General features: G+C 40.5%; 2 protein-coding genes and 1 pseudogene across 6 annotated transcripts; 1 reads left to right on the top strand and 2 right to left on the bottom strand.

Moving 5' to 3' along the window:
* The first annotated feature begins 195 nt into the window (after positions 1 to 195).
* On the top strand, positions 196 to 15948 carry LOC106367525 (ABC transporter B family member 20). Of its 4 annotated transcripts, none has more exons than XM_048755374.1 (12): positions 196 to 767; positions 1018 to 1072; positions 1155 to 1330; positions 1426 to 1626; positions 2269 to 2528; positions 2608 to 2918; positions 3005 to 3225; positions 3331 to 3671; positions 3823 to 4595; positions 4685 to 4926; positions 5122 to 5369; positions 15104 to 15741. In XM_048755374.1, exons 1-12 carry the CDS (start codon positions 378 to 380, stop codon positions 15720 to 15722), a joined length of 3837 nt encoding a protein of 1278 aa, XP_048611331.1. In that variant the 5' UTR covers positions 196 to 377; the 3' UTR covers positions 15723 to 15741. The 4 variants fall into 4 exon arrangements, with proteins under 4 accessions (XP_048611331.1, XP_048611330.1, XP_048611329.1 ...); XM_048755373.1 differs by lacking the exon at positions 15104 to 15741 and adding an exon at positions 15757 to 15948 and having other exon boundaries at positions 200 to 767; positions 5122 to 6310; XM_048755372.1 differs by lacking the exon at positions 15104 to 15741 and adding an exon at positions 15820 to 15948 and having other exon boundaries at positions 201 to 767; positions 5122 to 6373.
* Positions 6453 to 7731, bottom strand: LOC106367526 (3-oxoacyl-[acyl-carrier-protein] reductase FabG-like). Of its 2 annotated transcripts, none has more exons than XM_048755375.1 (2): positions 7526 to 7731; positions 6453 to 7344 (listed from the first exon to the last, which is right to left on the bottom strand). In XM_048755375.1, exons 1-2 carry the CDS (start codon positions 7544 to 7546, stop codon positions 6514 to 6516), a joined length of 852 nt encoding a protein of 283 aa, XP_048611332.1. In that variant the 5' UTR covers positions 7547 to 7731; the 3' UTR covers positions 6453 to 6513. The 2 variants fall into 2 exon arrangements, with proteins under 2 accessions (XP_048611332.1, XP_048611333.1); XM_048755376.1 differs by having other exon boundaries at positions 6453 to 7341; positions 7526 to 7724.
* On the bottom strand, positions 15884 to 20817 carry LOC125585735 (annotated as a pseudogene).
* Between the last annotated feature and the right edge of the window lie 963 nt (positions 20818 to 21780).

Here is a 21780-nt window from a genome sequence, read left to right as displayed (position 1 = left end):
GGGATTTAGATTTTTGATTTTGTAAGTCAAAATTTATCAAATCAATTTTTTGTTCTATAGAATAATAGATTATTACCGAAAATAATTCAACGCGTTCAGTAAAAAAATCTCATTAAGATTTAGAAACTCTTTAACAATTTATGTTTGAATTGAAAAAGAGAAAAAAAAAAAAAGAAAAGAAAAATAGAGTTGAATAGTTGATAACCAGCTCACCAGAAAATATCTAAAACATTCCCAGTCGCCGTGACCGTTAGCAAACCTGCTACAATTCTTCTTCTTCATCATCTCTATCAGCAGATCCGCTAACCCTAGAAGAGAATCAAAATCTAGGGTTCCCATAACAGAGTAGAGGTTGGTTACTCCTCACTCCCCCCAAGATGATGATCTCTAGAGGCTTATTCGGATGGTCTCCGCCTCATATGCAACCACTAACCCCAGTCTCCGAGGTCTCCGAGCCTCCCGAGTCTCCCTCTCCCTATCCCGACCCAAGCGAGACCGGCGGAACTGCTACGGCGGCGCAGGCGGAGGACGACGAGGAGTTGGAGGAGGAGCCCGATGAGGTCGAGCCACCTCCCGCTGCTGTTCCTTTCTCTCAGCTCTTCGCTTGCGCCGATAGTTTCGATTGGGTGCTTATGATCCTCGGCTCGGTGGCTGCCGCTGCTCACGGCTCCGCGCTTATTGTGTACTTGCACTACTTCGCGAAGATCGTCGAGGTCCTTGCGTTCTCCGGTGAGAGATCTGAGGATCAGTATGATCGACTCGTCGAGGTTAGTTGGAAGCTTATTCAGTGCTGTAGATTGCTGTAAGGTTGCAATGTTTTATAGAGGATAACGCCGTCGTTTTAGAAAAATCATTTCGGTTATGAACGATTTGCCGCTTAAGCGCAGCCTGGACCGATTTTTAGAGCACTGGAAGGTTGAGTGAGCTGGAAGAGAGTGTTTTGGCTCATTTCTTGATTAAGAGCTATAGTTTCTAATTAAGTGTTCCTCTCTAAGCTACTTGTGCCTCATTGTGCAGCTTTCTTTGACTATTGTGTACATCGCTGCGGGTGTTTTCGTTTCTGGTTGGATTGGTAAGTCGATCTTTGTTAAACATATGAATCTTTTCCACAGATGCAGTGATGAGGTTAACTAGATGTTACTTATTTATTATAGAGGTGTCGTGCTGGATACTGACTGGAGAGAGGCAGACTGCTGTGATCAGGTCCAAGTATGTCCAAGTACTGTTGAATCAGGATATGAGTTTCTTTGATACGTATGGTAACAATGGGGATATTGTGAGCCAAGTGCTGAGCGACGTTTTGCTCATTCAGTCAGCTTTAAGCGAAAAAGTATGTCCAGCTCTAACGTGTTTGACTCTTTTTTTGTTCTCTCTGTGAGTAATACTTCTTTGCTATTTCTTCTTTTCTGATGCTGGACTATGCAGGTAGGGAATTATATTCATAACATGGCTACGTTTATCAGTGGACTTGTCATTGGATTTGTCAACTGCTGGGAAATTGCACTCATTACACTAGCCACTGGTCCTTTCATCGTTGCTGCAGGAGGTATATCGAATATATTTCTTCACAGACTTGCTGAGAACATACAAGATGCGTATGCTGAAGCTGCCGGCATTGCTGAACAGGTATTACGATTGATAGGTTTTATTGGGAAATTATTGAATTAGCATCAATATTTTCTCTTCATCGCTATTCAAAACTTGATGTTTGTTGGTGGCAATTTGATCGCTGAACTCTCGAACATTGGAAACTGGAAGCTAAAAACAAAAAAAACTTGAAATTTATCAATTTTCTTATCGACCTATGTGGCGTGTTGGCGTTGAACTTTCGTTTCTTGCATATTTAACGCACAGTTATGCTTGCAGAGTTCAACAACTTTTTTTATTTCTTTTGCTATTATTTGACCAATCTTCTTGTGTTAGGTTCATATGATGGTAGTTAGAATCGAAGAGGGTTAGTAGCACTATACTTAGACACGAATATCTAGATTACCTCACTAGATTCCATGAGGTTTACTGCAACCAACACTCAGTTGGTTTTCTACCAGTTTATTTCAAAATATTGACCAAGATATAGCCTTGTATTTGTTATGCTAGGAGGTACGTTTATTTCTGATTATGTATGGACTGGATATTGCGTCACTGGGATGCGTAGCAGTAACTTACAGATCCCACTTTCTAGTGCTCCCTTCGAAGATAGTTCACTGCCTCGGTTATAGTTTGGTGTGGATATTCTAACTCTTGGAAGGATTTATCTTAAATGTGCAGGCGATCTCGTACATTAGGACTTTATATGCCTTTACAAACGAAACTCTTGCAAAGTATTCTTATGCAACCTCCCTTCAAGCAACACTGAGATTCGGTATAATGATTAGTCTAGTGCAAGGCCTTGGACTTGGATTCACTTATGGGCTTGCTATATGCTCGTGTGCGCTGCAACTTTGGATTGGACGATTCTTTGTTACCAGTGGAAGAGCAAATGGTGGAGAAATTATAGCAGCTCTATTTGCCGTTATTCTAAGTGGCCTGTAAGCTTTATTCTTCTGAAGTTGTCTTTATGAGCGTATATATATAACTTGTCTTGACTATGCATACTCTGTTGGGTAGGGGTTTGAATCAAGCTGCTACGAACTTCTATTCGTTTGATCAAGGAAGGATTGCTGCTTATAGACTGTTTGAGATGATAACTCCGTCATCCTCTGTGGCTAATCAAGAGGGAGCTGTGCCGGCCTCTGTTCAAGGAAATATTGAGTTCCGGAATGTGTATTTCAGCTATTTGTCACGACCAGAAATTCCAATCTTGAGTGGATTTTACCTCACTGTTCCTGCTAAAAAAGCAGTTGCACTTGCTGGTAGAAATGGTTCTGGAAAAAGCAGTATCATTCCTCTAATGGAACGCTTTTATGATCCGACATTAGGTATTATGACTTGTTAAGATGCACCACTCACCTCTGCATGGAGACAATCATGAGCTGACGACATTTTGTGGTTTTCACTTATGCAGGAGAAGTTCTTCTTGATGGAGAAAATATTAAAAATCTAAAACTGGAGTGGCTGAGAAGCCAAATAGGCCTGGTTACACAGGAGCCTGCTCTGCTAAGCTTGAGCATAAGAGAGAATATTGCATATGGTCGTGATGCTACTCTTGATAAGATAGAGGAGGCAGCTAAAATTGCGCATGCACACACGTTTATCAGCTCACTTGAAAAAGGATATGAAACTCAGGTAGAAATTTTTTTCTTTTTTTAAAGTTTGTGATGAAATCCTGTTTTGTCAGTTGGTAACTTGGTATTCAACTTTAAAGTGGGAAATGCCTGGTTTGACTTCTAGGTAGGGAGAGCCGGTTTAGCAATGACAGAGGAGCAGAAAATAAAACTTTCCATCGCTAGAGCTGTGCTTTTAAATCCAACAATTCTTCTGCTTGATGAAGTAACTGAAGGACTAGATTTCGAAGCTGAAAGAATTGTTCAAGAAGCTCTTGATCTTCTGATGTTGGGACGGTCAACCATAATAATAGCCCGACGGCTAAGTTTGATTAAAAATGCTGACTATATTGCCGTGATGGAGGAGGGTCAGCTAGTTGAAATGGGTACACACGATGAATTGATAAATCTTGGTGGGTTGTATGCTGAGCTTCTGAAGTGTGAAGAAGCAACAAAGCTACCGCGAAGGTATGATAGCTTAGAACATAACCAGTTACTCGTGTGTTGAAATTTCTAGTGGCAAAATATATGTTTGGGAATCTGTTTTCTGCTGTTATGATCTCTAGGGGGTGTATTTTTGTTAATTATATTTGTTTAAGGAACTTGTATGTTCATCCAGGATGCCAGTTAGGAACTACAAGGAGTCTTCAGTATTTCAGATTGAGAGGGACTCTTCAGCTGGCTGCGTCCAAGAGCCATCACCACCCAAAATGATCAAGTCTCCATCTCTTCAAAGAGGTAATGGCGTGTTCCGTCCCCAGGATCTGTGTTTTTACACTGAAGAATCACCTAATGATCATAACCCTGCTGCACCTGAGAAAATGGGGGAACATGGCTTGCCTCTGGACGATACTGATAAAGAGCCAACAATGAAAAGGCAAGATAGTTTCGAGATGAGGTTACCAGAACTTCCTAAAATCGACGTCCACTGTCCACAGCAAAAATCAAACGGCTCAGATCCAGAGTCCCCTGTTTCACCCCTTTTGACTTCAGATCCCAAAAACGAGCGTTCCCATTCTCAGACGTTTAGCCGTCCTCCTAGTTCTTCTGATGACACTAAAGCAAATGGTAAGGATGCTCAACACAAGGAGTCACCTTCGTTTTGGAGGTTGGCACAGCTTAGTTTCCCAGAGTGGCTTTATGCTCTATTAGGGAGTGTGGGTGCTGCCGTCTTTGGTTCCTTCAGTCCTCTTCTGGCTTATGTCATGGCGTTGGTAGTCACGGAATATTATAAGAGCAAAGGAGGCCACCTGCGCGAGCAGGTTGACAAATGGTGTTTGATCCTTGCCGGCATGGGGATAGTGACAGTTGTTGCCAATTTCTTGCAGCATTTCTACTTTGGTATAATGGGGGAGAAAACGACTGAGAGAGTTCGGAGGATGATGTTCTCAGGTACTGAAATTTTTTGATCATTATAGTGAACTTCACCACATTTTAACTACTTTTACTTGCCTCGCATTATTAATTTCCCTGATTTACAGCAATGCTGCGTAACGAAGTTGGATGGTTCGATCATGAAGACAACAGTCCTGATACGTTATCCATGCGTTTAGCAAATGATGCTACTTTTGTCCGAGCTGCCTTCAGCAACAGGCTTTCGATATTCATTCAAGATAGTTTTGCTGTTATTGTTGCTTTTCTTATTGGATTGCTGCTTGGTTGGCGTTTGGCCCTTGTTGCATTAGCAACTCTGCCAATACTCTCTCTTTCTGCCATTGCTCAGGTTTGCATCGTTTCTTCTAGATGATTGCTTGACATTTAAATTCTTATTTTATAGTTTAGTAAACCTGCGGTCATTATTTCCTCTTTCACATGTGTTTCTTTGTAATACTTTTCCAGTTCAGGTAGCGATTTAGCTCCGAAATGCTTGTTTATTCAGCTGACATTGCATATTAATTACCTTAAAACGAATTTGCAGAAACTGTGGCTTTCTGGATTCTCAAAAGGCATCCAGGAGATGCATAGAAAGGCATCATTAGTTCTCGAGGATGCTGTACGAAATATCTACACTGTTGTTGCCTTCTGTGCTGGTAACAAGGTGATGGAACTCTACAGGATGCAACTCCAGAGGATACTCAGACAAAGCTTTTTACACGGGATGGCTATCGGTTTTGCGTTTGGTTTCTCACAGTTCCTTCTCTTCGCCTGCAACGCCCTCCTCCTATGGTGCACTGCGCTATCTGTTAAACGCGGGTACATGAAGTTACCCACAGCTATAACGGAATACATGGTCTTCTCTTTCGCTACATTTGCCCTTGTGGAGCCATTTGGATTAGCACCTTACATCCTCAAGCGACGCAAGTCTCTCATATCAGTATTTGAAATCATCGATCGAGTCCCGACGATTGAACCAGATGACAACTCTGCTCTCAAGCCGCCTAATGTCTACGGAAGCATTGAACTGAAAAACATCGACTTCTGCTACCCGTCTCGACCCGAAGTGTTGGTGTTGAGCAACTTCAGTCTCAAAGTCAGTGGGGGGCAAACTTTAGCTGTGGTTGGCGTCTCAGGTTCTGGTAAAAGCACAATAATCTCACTCGTGGAGAGATACTACGACCCAGTTGCTGGTCAAGTCCTACTAGACGGGCGCGACTTAAAGCTATATAACTTGAGATGGTTGAGAAGTCACATGGGTCTGGTCCAGCAAGAGCCCATAATCTTTTCCACAACCATCAGAGACAACATCATATACGCAAGGCATAATGCGAGCGAAGCTGAGATGAAGGAAGCAGCGAGGATAGCAAACGCTCACCATTTCATCAGCAGCTTACCTCACGGTTACGACACACATGTGGGGATGAGAGGTGTGGAACTTACCCCAGGACAGAAACAGCGAATAGCGATAGCACGTGTGGTGCTGAAGAACGCTCCCATCATCTTGATAGATGAAGCAAGCTCGTCTATCGAGTCTGAGTCAAGCCGGGTCGTTCAAGAAGCTCTTGACACGTTGATAATGGGGAATAAAACGACTATTCTGATAGCGCATAGAGCTGCTATGATGAGACATGTTGATAACATTGTGGTTCTCAATGGAGGGAGAATAGTGGAGGAAGGTACGCATGATGCGTTAGCAGCTAAGAATGGATTATACGTCCGTCTAATGCAACCACACTTCGGCAAAGGTCTACGCCAACATCGACTAATATAGCAAATAGGGCTTGTAGGTGTAGATTTTCCACGGTGATGAAGCTTCTTTCTCCAAGGTATATCGAGTGTGTATGCTAGATTGTTTTGGGAAGACAATGTATGTAAAGAAAATGTGTAAATGTATTCACTTATTAGTATTACACACCAACACAAAAGTTTCTTCTCAAAGAGAAGAAAAAATAGGCAAGCCAGGTATTGTAGCTCCGGAGTCGAGAATGTATGTGTTCCCTGAGACATAACGGGAAGAGTCATGAATGAGATAGCGAACCAGCGAGGTAAGTCCCGGATCCACGGTCTGTTGCACCTTTAACGGGATAGTCCTCTCGGTCACGTTCTTAAGCCACTCTTTTTGCATAAGACCTTGCGTGATCTCTGACTTGAGAAGCCCTGGTGCGATCGAGTTCACTCTGATGTTGTATACACCTAACTCAATAGCCATCATCCTCGTCATGGTATCAACACCACCTTTGGAACAAGCATAGGCGACTCCACCGGGTAACAAACCTCGGTGGAGACCGGCGATGGAGGAGACGTTTATTACTGAGCCGCCGCCTTTTGCGTCACGCATTAGACTGCAGACGTATTTGGATACTAACCAAGGTCCGGTTAAGTTGGTTCTGAACACTGTGTTCCACTCATCTTCAGTCAGATCTAAACTCGTCTTGACATTGCCTCTGATTCCAGCGTTGTTGATCAACACATCTATCTTTCCGTAGATGTCCCAAGCTTGTTTGACAGCTTTTTGAATGGTGGCTGCGTCTGATGAAACGTCTAGCTCGAGCGGTGCGGCTAATTGGATCCCGGTTGAGCTTAAGCTGTTGATTTCGGAGCAGAGAGATTCGAGACGGTGGACGCGACGAGCTGCTGCGATAATCTTACAGCCAGCTTTGCCCAGATCGAGACAGACCTCACTTCCTATACCAGAAGAAGCTCCGGTCAGAAGAACCACTTTGCCGTTTAGCTCACACCATGGCTCTAGTTGTTTCAACACCTGCTTCTCTCCCATTAAAAAGGAAACAAACAAATTTCTAATTAAAAAAGGCAGTAATTATATGATGGGATTTTATCATCAAGTTATAATTGGGATATGTATTCAAAACCTTATCTTATAAATCTGCATTAAAAAGGAAAGAGTGTGAAGGGAGTAACGAGAGAGAGAAGACAATAGATCTCACCGTGGTTTGATGATTGCTCATATTACTTTCTCTGGTGTGTGTTCAGCGAAGAAGGAGAAGCCCATAACACATATATAAAGCACTTCTTCTCCGTTTTAAATTAAAACGACAATTTTAGTTATTTAACGTGGCTATCAAGATCTGTAACTGATTTTGTGTACTTACCAAACTAGTTAGGTTTTCTGAATCTATTATTCTCACTCTTTTTTGGAAACAAGTTAAAATAATCACGAGTACCACATGGATGACGACATAATAATTACATTATTTGATAGTAGTATTGAGTGAGGGATCAAACTGAGAAATTGCATCCAATAACATCTTTTTTTTTTTTTTTTTGGGCAACTGCATCCAATAACATCTAAAACACTTTAATTAACCAAATATAAAGAAACTATGGCTATGATATAATAATATAATATATTATCAACCAATTAGACGAAATTTCTCTTTTCCATTTTATCATCCCCACTCGCGATTGATATGATTATAGTAGAAAAATTTTCAGATCAAAATTCAGTTTGTGGAATGTAAATGAACTTCGGCAGAATAAAAACGCACCGTGGTGGTGATCTATTTAACGAGCGGCGATTAAAATTAGGGAAATTTACTCAAACATTACATATTTTATGACAATCGACTAGAACCATACAATTTTTTTTATTATTATTGCCATTTTTTTATACCAAATGTGCCCTTTTTGTATGTTACGAGAAAAAACGTATTTACAAGAATGTCATTACTTTTTAGTGCTACATAAGCAAAAATCCGGTGCCACGTAGGAATTTGGTTCCGTGTTTTCAGTAAGTCAGCCGTAAAGCGCTATATACGTCGTTACGGCTGAATTATTGCAATGTTGCTGGCTGAATTAAACAACGCGGCTGACTTAAGAGAAAACGGTCGGCTGATTTACAGAAATCTGGCTGGTTTATGGGATAACGACTGACTTACGTACACGCGTTACGACTGACTTATACATCAGCGGTTTGATTTCTGGAAAAATCAGCTGAGTTATAGTTAAGAAATGGCTGAGTTATGTTTCCACGGCTGAGTTAATGAACATCGACTGGCTGAGTTATTGAATTTACGACTGACTTATGGGATGTTGTTACGGCTGAGTTATATATAATCAGCCATAATTGGATGGATTAACGTAAACACAGCTTATTTACGGCTGACTTATTAGCGAAAGATTAATTACTAGAATAGCATTCGTTTGACGGCTGATTTATTTGACGATACGGCTGACTTATGATTTTGCATCCTAATTACCGCTGATTTATTAGCAAAAGATTAATTACTGAAATAGTATTCACGTTTCGGCTGACTTACATTGTACATGAGGGCTGATTTATTTAGGCTGAGTTATATATTCGTTTGGTGGCTGACTAACCGATTTTCCATGTCATCCGCCATATCATCAACTCGGATTTGCCATGTCATCACTAGTCTAATGTTACAACAGTAAAATAAAGGTCTACGTTATCTTTATTTTTCATCTTTTTTATCTATCTTCTTCATCTTATTCTTCATCTTATTCTTCATCTTTCTCTGAGATCTTATGGATCTGGTAATTATTGTTTCCGCAACTAGGTCTATAAACATAGATTTAAAAAAAATGAAAATCTGAGACAGATCTACTGCAGTCGTCGTCGTTTCCGATGATGATCGGTTAAAGAGAAGCTTCCTCTCCTCCAGTGTCATGTATGGCGGTCCGACATCCTGCAAGAATGCTCTCTCTCTCATTGGATTCGTCGTCTTGCAGAAGAAGAAAAACTCAAAAAGAGAGATGAAGAAGCTAAGTCCTGTAAATTGTAAGAAAAGGAGAGAGTTGAACAAAAAATTAAGAAAATGAGAGAAGACGAAGAAGATGATGAATTTGAAAGCTGATTTTATATTTTGATGATTCAGATGGTGCGTCATCTGAATATGATAACTTTAGTTCATACAGTGAGTCTCCAACACATACGTTATGGCTGAATTATGCATATGTTACGGCTGAGTTATGCATACGTGACGGCTGAGTTTATAATTTTTTATAACTTTATAGTTCTATATTTTAGGGTTTGAAGTTCAAATTTACGAAAAGATTAAAGTTTTAATATTGTGTTCAAAAGATAAACTTTATAACTTTATAACTTTATAGTTCTATTGTTTAGGGTTTGAAGGTCAAATTTAAGAAAAGATTAAAGTTTTATTGTGTTCAGAGTTGAATGAATTATTTTGTTCCTGTCCAAAATATGAAATATCGCGAAACAAATTACACTCGATGGCTGAGTTATATGAACGTTACGGCTTGCTTATACTATTCAGATACGTTACGACTGAGTTATGCATACTTTACGTCTGAGTTATGCATACGTTACGGCTGAGTTATAATCAAATTACAGCTGACTTATGCATACGTTACGGCTGAGTTTATAATTTTTATAACCTTATAGTTCTATAGTTTAGGGATTCAGGTTCAAATTAAGAAAAAATTAAAGTTTTAGTATTGTGTTCAGAGTTGAATGAATGAGTTTGTTTCCACCCAAAATACGAAAGTCCGCGAAACAAATTACACTCGACGGCTGAATTATAGGAACATTACGGCTGGCTTATACCATTCAAGAGACAAATCAGTCGCATAAACAACATAGATCTAAAAACTCAAAAATCTGAGACAGATCTATAGCAGTGGTTGTCGTCTTCGATCATGGTCGGTTAGAGAAGAAGCTTCTCTCTTCCAGTGTCATGTATGGTGATTTGACATCCTGCTGCTTCCTCTCTCATCGGATTCGTCGTTTTGTAGAAGAAGAAAAAGTTAAAGAGAGAGAGATGATGAGGCTAAGTTCTGTCAATTGTAAGAAAATGAAGGCTATAGTTTAGTGATTGTAAGAGAACATATATAAGTGAACATATATCAACTGAATTTGAGTTTTAGGGTATATTTGTATAATTGATTGTAAGAGAACATATATAAGTGAACATATATCAACTGAATTTGAGTTTAGGGTATATTTGTATAAGTGATTGTAAGAGAACATATATCTCAAGATCAAATTAAAGTCTCAACTTGAAAATTCAAGATACACATTCAGTTGATTTATATTCACATGATATTGATAAGATGATCTTCAATATAACTTTTTAAAGTACTTGAATTCAGTTTTTCGATTTTATGATATGTTTGGGATATGGCTGAGTTATCTAAATGACACAGCTGAGTTATATAAATGATACAGCTGAGTTATCTAACGATACTGCTGAGTTATATAAACGATACGACGATTTGGGATAAGACGATTTCAGAGTTGAAGGAATGATTTTGTTCCCGCCCAAAATATGAAACGTCGCGAAAAAAAATTACAGTTGACGACTGACTTATAGGGCTGACTTATAGAAACGTTACGGTTGACTTATACCATTCGGATACATTACGGTTGAATTATGCATTTTTTACAGCTGAGTTATGCATACGTTACGGCTGAGTATGGGTGCCAAAAAGGTTGGGCCACCCATGGGCTAACTCATTCCAAACAAACATGGGTGGGTGATGGTCATACCCAAATAATTAATGGTCCAATCGGGTTAAAGATCAACTTTACCCATGGGCTAACAGGTCCAAACCAAATGGGTGTTGGGTTGGCCCAAAAACTTAATTTCTAGGGTTTAGACAATTTGGGAAAAAATCAATCAGATTTCCTCTTCCCCGATTCTCCTCTTCTGTCCCGCGATTATCCTCTTCTATCCCCAGATTTCTCTTCTTCATTCTCAGATGGCTTAGCTTACGTCTGCTGTTCTTGTGTTCATCAACAAAGTAAGTGTGACAAATCCATATGATTATCTTCTCCTTACGTCTTCTCCTCTTCTCTTCCTCGAGTCATTCCTTTGTTTTTGATTTAAAATAAGTTTTAAACTAAATTTCATTTTTGACTGAAGGTTCTCTTCCCTGTAAAGGCGTCATCTGCTTATAAGGAGATTCTCCATTTCTCTACAATTTCAGGTATGATTCGATTGTAGCTCTGATCTCACGATTTCTCTACGTTCTGTGTTGTGGGTTTTGTATCTCGTTCTGTTTAGCTTTGATCTCAAGTATTTACTCTTGCTCTGATGATGATGATGAATCGTTTAGATTGCCCTACCTACATATGTATCGTTTTTATTTTATTCTGTGTGTGATCATTTTAAGTTTTGGTAAAACATAAGAAGCAATGCTATGAGCCTATGATAACTGTGGGTTTTGTGTGTTCATGTAGGTGATGAGTCTGTTGGTTTTGTGTGTTCATGTAGGTGATGAGTCTGTTGGTTTTGTGTGTGCATGTAGGTGATGAGTCTGTTGGTTTTGTATCTCGTTCTGTTTAGCTTCGATCTCAGTTTATCTCTTCATGCTCTCTACGTTCTATGTTGTGGGTTTTGTGGGTTTTGTATCTCGTGAAACTAAAGAAATGTACCTCTCATGCTCTCTACATTCTGTGTTGCGGGTTTTATGGGTTTTGTATCTCGTTCTGTTTAGCTTCGATCTCGGTTTATCTCTTCATTTCATCTCAAGTTTTTACTCTTGCTCTGATGATGATGATGAATATTTTTTTTGTTTCAGAAAATGGAAGCTATAGACTTGAATGATGATGGTCAGAATGGTGTGATGGATGAAGATATAGAGGATCATGAAGTTATAGAGATCTCAGAGGCTAACGAAGGCACAAAACGAAGATCACTCCGTAGAGTCTCTAGGTGCTGGAGAAAGTTCACTATAATTGGAGGAAAGCTGTCTGATGGTACAACTAAGATCAGATGCAACCTTTGTAAAAGTTTTTACTTCTTGAATCTTCATCAAAATGGAACCTCAACTTTGACTCGTCATATGAAGGTATGTCCAAAATCTGTTGGTACACCTAGAAGTAGTTCTAGGAAGGTGGATATGATGGTGTTTCGTGAGATGATAGCAATGGCGATTATAGAGCATGATCTTCCTTATAAGTTTGTAGAGTATAAGAGGATTAGAATGGCTTTTACTTATGCTAATTCCACGATTGAGTATTGGAGTAGAAATACAACAGCTTCTGATGTGTTGAAGATTTATGAAAGTGAAAAGCAGAAATTTAGGAAAATCTTAAATGATTTTCCTAGTAGAGTTTGTTTAACAACAGATCTCTGGAGAGCTATCACGATTGAAGGCTATCTCTACTTGACTGCACACTACATCGATGAAGATTGGAATCTGCAAGCGAAGATACTATCTTTCATTGCTTTCCCCCCCCCCACCTCATTCTGGAATATCAATAGCTATGAAACTGATTGAGCTTTTGAAGGAGTGGGGACTGGAAAAGACAATATTATGTCTCACAGTGGACAACGCTTCTTCAAATGATACCATGCAAAGCATCATGAAGAGACAACTGCACAAAGATCTTGTCTGTAATGGATAATTTTTCCATGTTAGATGCTCAGCACACATCTTGAATCTGATCGTCCAAGACGGCTTAGCCGTGATTGGAGGAGCTTTGCAGAAAATCAGGGAGAGTGTCAAGTTCGTTTGAGGATCAGAAAGCAGGGAAAGAATGTTTCAAAATTGTGTTAAAATAGTGGGAGTTGAGGGTGATGAAGGTCTAGTTTTAGATGTAAGCACACGCTGGAATTCTACTTTCCTTATGCTTTCTAGGGCTATCAAGTTTAAAGCTGCACTAGGTAACTTGGCGGATGTGGAAGCGAGTTATGTGAGCTTACCCTCTTATTCTGAGTGGAGGAGAGCAGAAGTGATATGCGAGTTGTTGAAGCCATTTTCTGAGATTACAAATTTGATTTCTGGTTCCTCATACCCAACATCAAATTTGTATTTCAATGAAATTTGGAAGATTGAGTGTTGGTTGAGAGCTCATACGAATTCTTCTGATCATGTTATTTGTGAAATGGTGAAGTGTATGAAGCTCAAGTTTGAGAAATACTTGGAAGAGTACAGTGATATCCTTGCAGTTGCTGCAGTTTTGGATCCAAGACTGAAATTTGAGCTTACAAGAAAAATCAGAGAATTAGTGGTGCTGCTGCAACAACTTCACAAGGAGAAATACACGATGTTCCAGCCGGTTATGGTGTAAGTTATGTTATGTAGTTATTTCTCAGAACTGTTATGATTTTCTGATATTATATAAGTGTGTTTAACCTGTTCTTCAGGGATTCTATGCCTTCTTTTCTCAGAAAGCTGTTGGCAGTGGAAAGTCTGCTCTCGACATATATCTGGATGAGCGATTTCTTGACATGGCCGCTTACAAGAAACTGAATGTGTTACATTACTAGAGAGACAACTCAACTCGTTTCAAAGAGTTGGCAACAATGGCATGAGAGGTTCTGAGTATACCCATAACAACTGTTGCTTCAGAATCTTTGTTTAGCATAGGTAGTAGGGTCCTTAACAAGTACAGGAGCTGTCTTCTACCTACTAATGTGCAAGCCTTAGTATGTACAAGAAACTGGTTAAAAGGGTTTCCAGAAATTGGTTAGTGTTGCTTATAGCCTTATAATCTGTTCATATGATAAATTGCTTCAGAATCTTCATAAAATTATTATTTTTCTTAGGTGATGAGTCTGTTGAGAAGACAGAAGAGGAGAAAGAAGAAGAGGATAAAGAGGAGGAGAAAGAAGAAGAGAGTGGAGAGTCTAGAGACTTGACTGAGGTATTATCTTATACTTGTTACGTGATGTTTACTGCTCAATTATTGTGTGATCTTGTACTTTTCGTTCAGTCTTGCAAGTAACTCGTTCGAATTTGTGGGTTTAGTATTGAAATGTTCACAATGTTTGGAGAGTTTGTGGGTTCAGTCTTGCAAGTAACTCATTTAGTGTAGTAACTCGTCACGACTCATTTGCTCTCTAACTTTGTACGGCTGTTGTTTTTGTGTTGCTCTCTCATTTGCTCATTTAGTGTAGTAGTAACTTGTCATGTTTTGTTGCTCTCTCACTTTGTAGAACATGAGAGGTACATTGCTTTAGTTTCATTAGATTGCAAGTTTGATGTTATGTAGTTGATCAAAGTTTGGTGCTATGTAAAGATTGCTATCAGTTCTTTTGCTTGAGATGTTCATGTCTCTGCTCTTCCTTCTTGCAGGCTGAAGACAAGTAGACAAGCTGGAACTGGAACAAAGTAGATACAGAGAATTATCAATAAGTCTTTCAATTTATAATCTTTATAGTCACAATAGCTTTATAGTCACGAAAGTTTTGAATTATGGACATTCAGTTAAATAATGTTTTGAGACTATTTCAATTAAGATTCATATTTGAATATTTTTTATCTTTGAAAAAACATATTTGATTTTATTGTTGGATTTAAAGATTTTCTATAATGTTTATTTGCAATAAGTATATAAGTTTATAAATTGAGTTTACAAAAACTGATTATGAACTAAATTGATCTAATTGTTAAAAAAAAAACTTAAATGGGCGGTCTTGGGTTATTTCCAATTGGACATGTGCTAACTTAGGTTTGGGTGCTTTTGGGTTTGGATGTTACACGGGGTGGGTGTTTTGGGTCTAAAAAAATTTATGTCCAACTACACACCCATTTGGGTGTTGGGCCGCCCAGTTGACAGCCCTCCTCCTATGGTGCACTGCGCTATCTGTTAAACGCGGGTACATGAAGTTACCCACAGCTATAACGGAATACATGGTCTTCTCTTTCGCTACATTTGCCCTTGTGGAGCCATTTGGATTAGCACCTTACATCCTCAAGCGACGCAAGTCTCTCATATCAGTATTTGAAATCATAGATCGAGTCCCGACGATTGAACCAGATGACAACTCTGCTCTCAAGCCGCCTAATGTCTACGGAAGCATTGAACTGAAAAACATCGACTTCTGCTACCCGTCTCGACCCGAAGTGTTGGTGTTGAGCAACTTCAGTCTCAAAGTCAGTGGGGGGCAAACTTTAGCTGTGGTTGGCGTCTCAGGTTCTGGTAAAAGCACAATAATCTCACTCGTGGAGAGATACTACGACCCAGTTGCTGGTCAAGTCCTACTAGACGGGCGCGACTTAAAGCTATATAACTTGAGATGGTTGAGAAGTCACATGGGTCTGGTCCAGCAAGAGCCCATAATCTTTTCCACAACCATCAGAGACAACATCATATACGCAAGGCATAATGCGAGCGAAGCTGAGATGAAGGAAGCAGCGAGGATAGCAAATAGGGCTTACCTCACGGTTACGACACACATGTGGGGATGAGAGGTGTGGAACTTACCCCAGGACAGAATGCAACCACACTTCGGCAAAGGTCTACGCCAACATCGACTAATATAGCAAATAGGGCTTGTAGGTGTAGATTTTCCACGGTGATGAAGCTTCTTTCTCCAAGGTATATCGATTGTGTATGCTAGATTGTTTTTGGAAGACAATGTATGTAAAGAAAATGTGTAAATGTATTCACTTATTAGTATTACACACCAACACACAAGTTTCTTCTCAAAGAGAAGAAAAAATAGGCAAGCCAGGTATTGTAGCTCCGGAGTCGAGAATGTATGTGTTCCCTGAGACATAACGAGAAGAGTCATGAATGAGATAGCGAACCAGCGAGGTAAGTCCCGGATCCACGGTCTGTTGCACCTTTAACGGGATAGTCCTCTCGGTCACGTTCTTAAGCCACTCTTTTTGCATAAGACCTTGCGTGATCTCTGACTTGAGAAGCCCTGGTGCGATCGAGTTCACTCTGATGTTGTATACACCTAACTCAATAGCCATCATCCTCGTCATGGTATCAACACCACCTTTGGAACAAGCATAGACGACTCCACCGGGTAACAAACCTCAGTGGAGACCGGCGATGGAGGAGACGTTTATTACTGAGCCGCCGCCTTTTGCGTCACGCATTAGACTGCAGACGTATTTGGATACTAACCAAGGTCCGGTTAAGTTGGTTCTGAACACTGTGTTCCACTCATCTTCAGTCAGATCTAAACTCGTCTTGACATTGCCTCTGATTCCAGCGTTGTTGATCAACACATCTATCTTTCCGTAGATGTCCCAAGCTTGTTTGACAGCTTTTTGAATGGTAGCTGCGTCTGATGAAACGTCTAGCTCGAGCGGTGCGGCTAATTGGATCCCGGTTGAGCTTAAGCTGTTGATTTCGGAGCAGAGAGATTCGAGACGGTGGACGCGACGAGCTGCTGCGATAATCTTACAGCCAGCTTTGCCCAGATCGAGACAGACCTCACTTCCTATACCAGAAGAAGCTCCGGTCAGAAAAACCACTTTGAAGATGTAAGATGTCTGCCCTGAAGTAGTCGTTGACGTAGTTGCGGAAGCAGACGTCGGGTTAAGTGGTGAAGACCATGTGGAGTCAAGATGCTGAGCTGGAGTCGTGTAGACTTGGAGAGCAAGGGAGTATCTTGGAGATATGGAAAGAGGAATAAACTTGATGAGCAAGTTTATGACTTAAAGAAAGAGGAATAAGTGAATTCCAAGAAAAGGAAAGTTGCACTTATTGTTATGGAAGATGTCCATACATGTTGCCTTGGCGACTAGGGTTTTGGGAACATGGAGAATAACTATAAGATAGCTATGGGGTCGTCTGTATAGAGATAGAGACACAGAGGCTGATCTTATAGAAAGAGAGAGAAGCTCTTGGAAGTGTTCTGGGTCGTGCTGAAGCAGTGGCTGAAGTACTCGACGGAAGAGAGACACAAGCGGGTAGCTTATGAATCTTTCAGTAGCAGTTGTTAGGGTGTAACAGACTGTGTAAAGCTGATTATACAGAACTTGTAATAGAGTGTACAAGGCGATTTCTAATAAAGCTTAAGGGTTGCTTGTAGTTGTTTGTCTCTTGATTTATCTTCTGCATTACCTTATTGTGGTGTCATCTTTGCACTAACAAGTGGTATCAGAGCGGGTCACCTAAGTTACTGGTGTGATCCTGAAGGTGGAGATGGACACGATTATCTCTGTGCAGAAGGCGATCGTGTTGAATGCGGACCAGTATGGTCATTGGAAGGCTCGCATGAAGCAGATGATTCGAGGAATCAATGAAGATGCGTGGACAGCTGTGGAGATTGGTTGGGAGGAGCCTACCATAGTCACCGGAGGTGAGAAGAAGCCTAAGCCAAAAGATGATTGGTCAGAGGCAGAACACAATGCATCAAAATTTAATGCAAAGACGTTGTCGGTGATTTTTGGAGCTGTTGAAGCAGAGTAGTTTCAGCTGATTCAGGGGAGTACTTCGGCTAAAGAGGCGTGGGAGATCCTGCTGAATTCGTTTGAAGGAGATGAGAGTGTCAAGAGGACACGTCTAGATCATCTTGGGTCGCAGTTTGAGAATCTCAGGTGATCTGATAATGATTCTGTGGCGAGCTTCAGTGCCAAACTCAGTGCTATGGCGCATGAAGCATTTGTACTTGGGAAGAAGTACAAGGAGAAGAAGCTGGTAAAGAAGTTACTACACTGTCTTTCAACAAAGTTTGGAGCTCACAAGGCGGTTTTGCCGATGACTACAAACACGAATGAGCTCAAGTTTGACAAGCTTGTGGGTATGCTGAAGGCACAAGAGATGGAGACATACAATAATTCAGTCTCTACATCAAGCAGTGCGCCAAGGAGTGTGGCGCTTGTAGCTGACAAAGATACTGATACGTTTCAGAAGATTGAAGATGACATTGGTATGCTGGTAAGGAATTTTGGTAAGACGAATTCTTCTAGTGGGAGGAATCAGTATGGTCGCCAGGGAGGTGATTGTGGCAATGGCAGAAGGAGAGAAAGTCTCAGGTGCTATGAGTGTGGAGGCGTTGGTCACATAAGAGTTGACTATCCTGTAGCACAGCCAAGAGAACTTAAGTGTTCTGAGTGCGGAGGTGTTGGACACACACGGCGTGAATGTCCAAACTCAAAGAAGGGAAAAGGAGTTCCATTGCAGTCGTCTGATGATTCAGAGTCTGAAGAAGATGGAAAGATGATGAAGAATATGGTTGCATTTGGTGCACGCAAGGAGAAATCTAGTGAATCCTCGGATTCAGATGTCAGTACAGACTCTGAGGATTATCAAGTGATGCTCAAAAAGTGGTTGAATCTCAAGAATGAGAATCTGAGGTTGCAACACGATCTGGTGCAGAGCCGTGAGCAGTATGAAGATCTTGCTGAAGAACTTGCTGCTGTAAATGAGAATTATGAGTCTCTGGAGAAGGAGGTTAGCAAACTGAGGGAGGTTGCAATTGATGAACGTGAGAGAGCAATGAGGCTGGAACTTGATTTGGCTGAGAATCGCAAACAGATCAGGATGCTCAACAGTGGATCCAAAGAGTTGGTTAAGATACTCTCGATGGGTCAACCAGCCAAGGCGAATTGGGGACTGGGATATCGAGGAGCTGAGAGTACTAAGGAAGTACAACAGAAGGGGCTATCACATTTTGTGCATGGGAGCACATCAAAAAGTGGAGCCAAAGGAGCTTGTCAGGGAGTACGTCGGGACGTACGACAGGGAGTAAGGCAGGAAGTTCTACAGCGCGCAGCTGTGAGTAACAAGCCGAAAGTAGTACATCAGTGCAACAACACGAAGGTCAGACAGGAGGTTCTGAAGCATGGTTGTGCAGCTGGTACAAGGAATGACACTGATCGGTGCATCAGTAACTGTGTCAGGCCAAGCAAGAAGCAACATCGGATGTGCTGTTGGTTCTGTGGGAAGGTTAAACACAAGAAGGTGGAGTGTTTTGCTCGTGAAAAGAGCAGAAACATGGCCAAGAAGGTGAACAAGACGTTCACTAAGCCCAGGAGGGTTGAAGAGGTGTCCTTAGCCAAGAGTGGCTTACTTGATGAGATCAAGGATGAGACATCAGAAGATGGATGCGGCTCTGTTAGGAGTGATCTTCAGGAAGATCAAGAAGCATTAAGCGTGGAGTCAGGACACGGAGTTGTCTGTGACACAAAGGGGAAGGAGATCGAAGTGCGTCAGGAAGTGGTGCGAGATGATCTTCAGGGGTGTGAAATCACTCCAAGACAATAGTAACGAGTGCAGAGGGCACTCGGTGCGGATGGGGAAGGGCTCATGGTCAAGGAGACGACACATGAAGGTAGCCAGGTCCTCAACAGAAGTGGGTCGAGAGGTAGCTCGACAGGTGCGTCAGATCGTGATGCAGTACTTGTTATTCCGCTGCAGCAGGGGCTGTGTCACGATTATACATGAAGAAACAGACAGTAGGTCTGTAAAGCTTGACATCTAAGCATCTGTTTTAGCTTAGTATGCAATCAAGCAGGGGGAGAATGGTGATATTCTGGTACAGAGGATGCATATCTCATGGAGGAGAAAAGCATGGTGTGGTGCACATCTAGTGGGGGATAAAGGCACATTTGGTATGAAAGTTTCCAGGTGAGGAACGTGGTTGCTGAACCAGAAGAGTGTTGTGCTTGATCGGCACACAAAGCTAAAAGGGGGAGATTGAAGATGTAAGATGTCTGCCCTGAAGTAGTCGCTGACGTAGTTGCTGAAGCAGACGTCGGGTTAAGTGGTGAAGACCATGTGGAGTCAAGATGCTAAGCTGGAGTCGTGTAGACTTGGAGAGCAAAGGAGTATCTTGGAGATATGGAAAGAGGAATAAACTTGAGGAGCAAGTTTATGACTTAAAGAAAGAGGAATAAGTAAATTCCAAGAAAAGAAAAGTTGCACTTATTGTTATGGAAGATGTCCATACATGTTGCCTTGGAGACTAGGATTTCGGCAACATGGAGAATAACTATAAGATAGCTATGGAGTCATCTGTATAGAGATAGAGACACAGAGGCTGATCTTATAGAAAGAGAGAGAAGCTCTTGGAAGTGTTCTGGGTTGTGCTGAAGCAGTGGCTGAAGTACGCGACGGAAGAGAGACACAAGTGGGTAGCTTAGGAATCTTTCAGTAGCAGTTGTTAGGGTGTAACAGACTGTGTAAAGCTGATTAAGCAGAACTTGTAATAAAGTGTACAAGGCGATTTCTAATAAAGCTTAAGGGTTGCTTGTAGTTGTTTGTCTCTTGATTTATCTTCTGCATTACCTTATTGTGGTGTCATCTTTGCACTAACACACTTTGCCGTTTAGCTCACACCATGGCTCTAGTTGTTTCAACACCTGCTTCTCTCCCATTTAAAAGGAAACAAATAAATCCAAGCACAGTACTTCAGATTATAAAGACATAATAAACATATGAACTGACAAAATATTTGAAGATAAGAGATCTTATCAACTACGTATAGGGACGTGTAGTTCAAATTCTTATCTGATATCTTTTGCATGAAAAAGGGAAGAGTGAAGGAAATAAAATAGATCTCACAGTTGTTTGATGATTGCTCATTTTACTTGTTTAGTGTGTGTTCTGCAGAAGCCCCTAACACACTTGTTAAAGATATATAAAGAAGCCCTTCTCTGTAAACCAAAAAGACAACTTAACGTGGCTATCAAAATCTTTAACTGATTTTGAGTAATCACCAAACTAATTAGGTCTTCTGAATCTATAATGTTATACATCCGATTTCATGTTTTTTTTGTTCAATTATTAGATTCGATCCAAAACAGATTTGTTTCTCTTTCTTTTTTGGAAATAAGCTAAAATAATGAGCAAATTGGGTCAAAAACAAAAAAAAATAGCAAAATTAGAGATATGCCAAAAACAATAAGAGAATGTTGTGCGTGATGTCAAACACTACTGCTAAAAGACGAAACTGCTCTTATTACTGGATGAATAGAGTTCCAGACTCTAGGTGACTTACAACTATATGCCACAACAGAATTTACGTAGATTTGAAAAGATTATGAAAAGATTTGGATAAGATTTGTTAAACTTGGCTCGGTAAACGAAGAGGTACAGTGTGGTGTGAAAGTTCAATCTACAAGTTATGTGTCAAACTATTAGCCACTACTTTCCATATCGTTTTAGAAATATTTAATGCAACTTGCAAGTGGGCTTACCTTAGGATTAGCTTAGTACAACATATGTAAATTACAATGAGCTACTTCATAATAAGTATTTTAGTTTACTTATATAAAGTTAGTAGGTAAACTTATTATTTGACCGATATTTCTACGGGGTAGCGAAGCTTTCGTATTTCAGTTTCCCGCGTTAACTTTTTATTTGGCCGGTCTAAAAAAGATTAAATTGTAGTTTTCTGGGCTGGTTAATTGTAGTATATGTAAATAACCATATGTTTCAATGTACAATGGATCTTTATCTTAGTCTTCACGTTGGCGAGGCAAACATATTATTAACCCTTAAAATTAAAACTTGGACGTGTCTTAGTTTGGTCTTAGCATAGTACAATATATTCATAAATGC

This window comes from Brassica napus, chromosome C4 (genome assembly GCF_020379485.1).
Source record: "Brassica napus cultivar Da-Ae chromosome C4, Da-Ae, whole genome shotgun sequence".
NCBI lineage: Eukaryota > Viridiplantae > Streptophyta > Magnoliopsida > Brassicales > Brassicaceae > Brassica > Brassica napus.
This window is presented reverse-complemented; position numbering and strand designations above follow the sequence as displayed.

What these genes read in the sequence shown, in the direction of transcription:
- LOC106367525 (XM_048755373.1), top strand. Translation starts at nt 378, where the DNA reads ATGATGATCTCTAGAGGCTTATTCGGATGGTCTCCGCCTCATATGCAA. An exon ending in AAAAAGGATATGAAACTCAG is followed by an intron (nt 3,226 to 3,330) that starts GTAGAAATTTTT and finishes TTTGACTTCTAG; the next exon opens with GTAGGGAGAGCCGGTTTAGC. An exon ending in TCGGAGGATGATGTTCTCAG is followed by an intron (nt 4,596 to 4,684) that starts GTACTGAAATTT and finishes CCTGATTTACAG; the next exon opens with CAATGCTGCGTAACGAAGTT.
- LOC106367526 (XM_048755375.1), bottom strand. Translation starts at nt 7,546, where the DNA reads ATGAGCAATCATCAAACCACG. An exon ending in TGAGCAATCATCAAACCACG is followed by an intron (nt 7,345 to 7,525) that starts GTGAGATCTATT and finishes ATGGGAGAGAAG; the next exon opens with CAGGTGTTGAAACAACTAGA.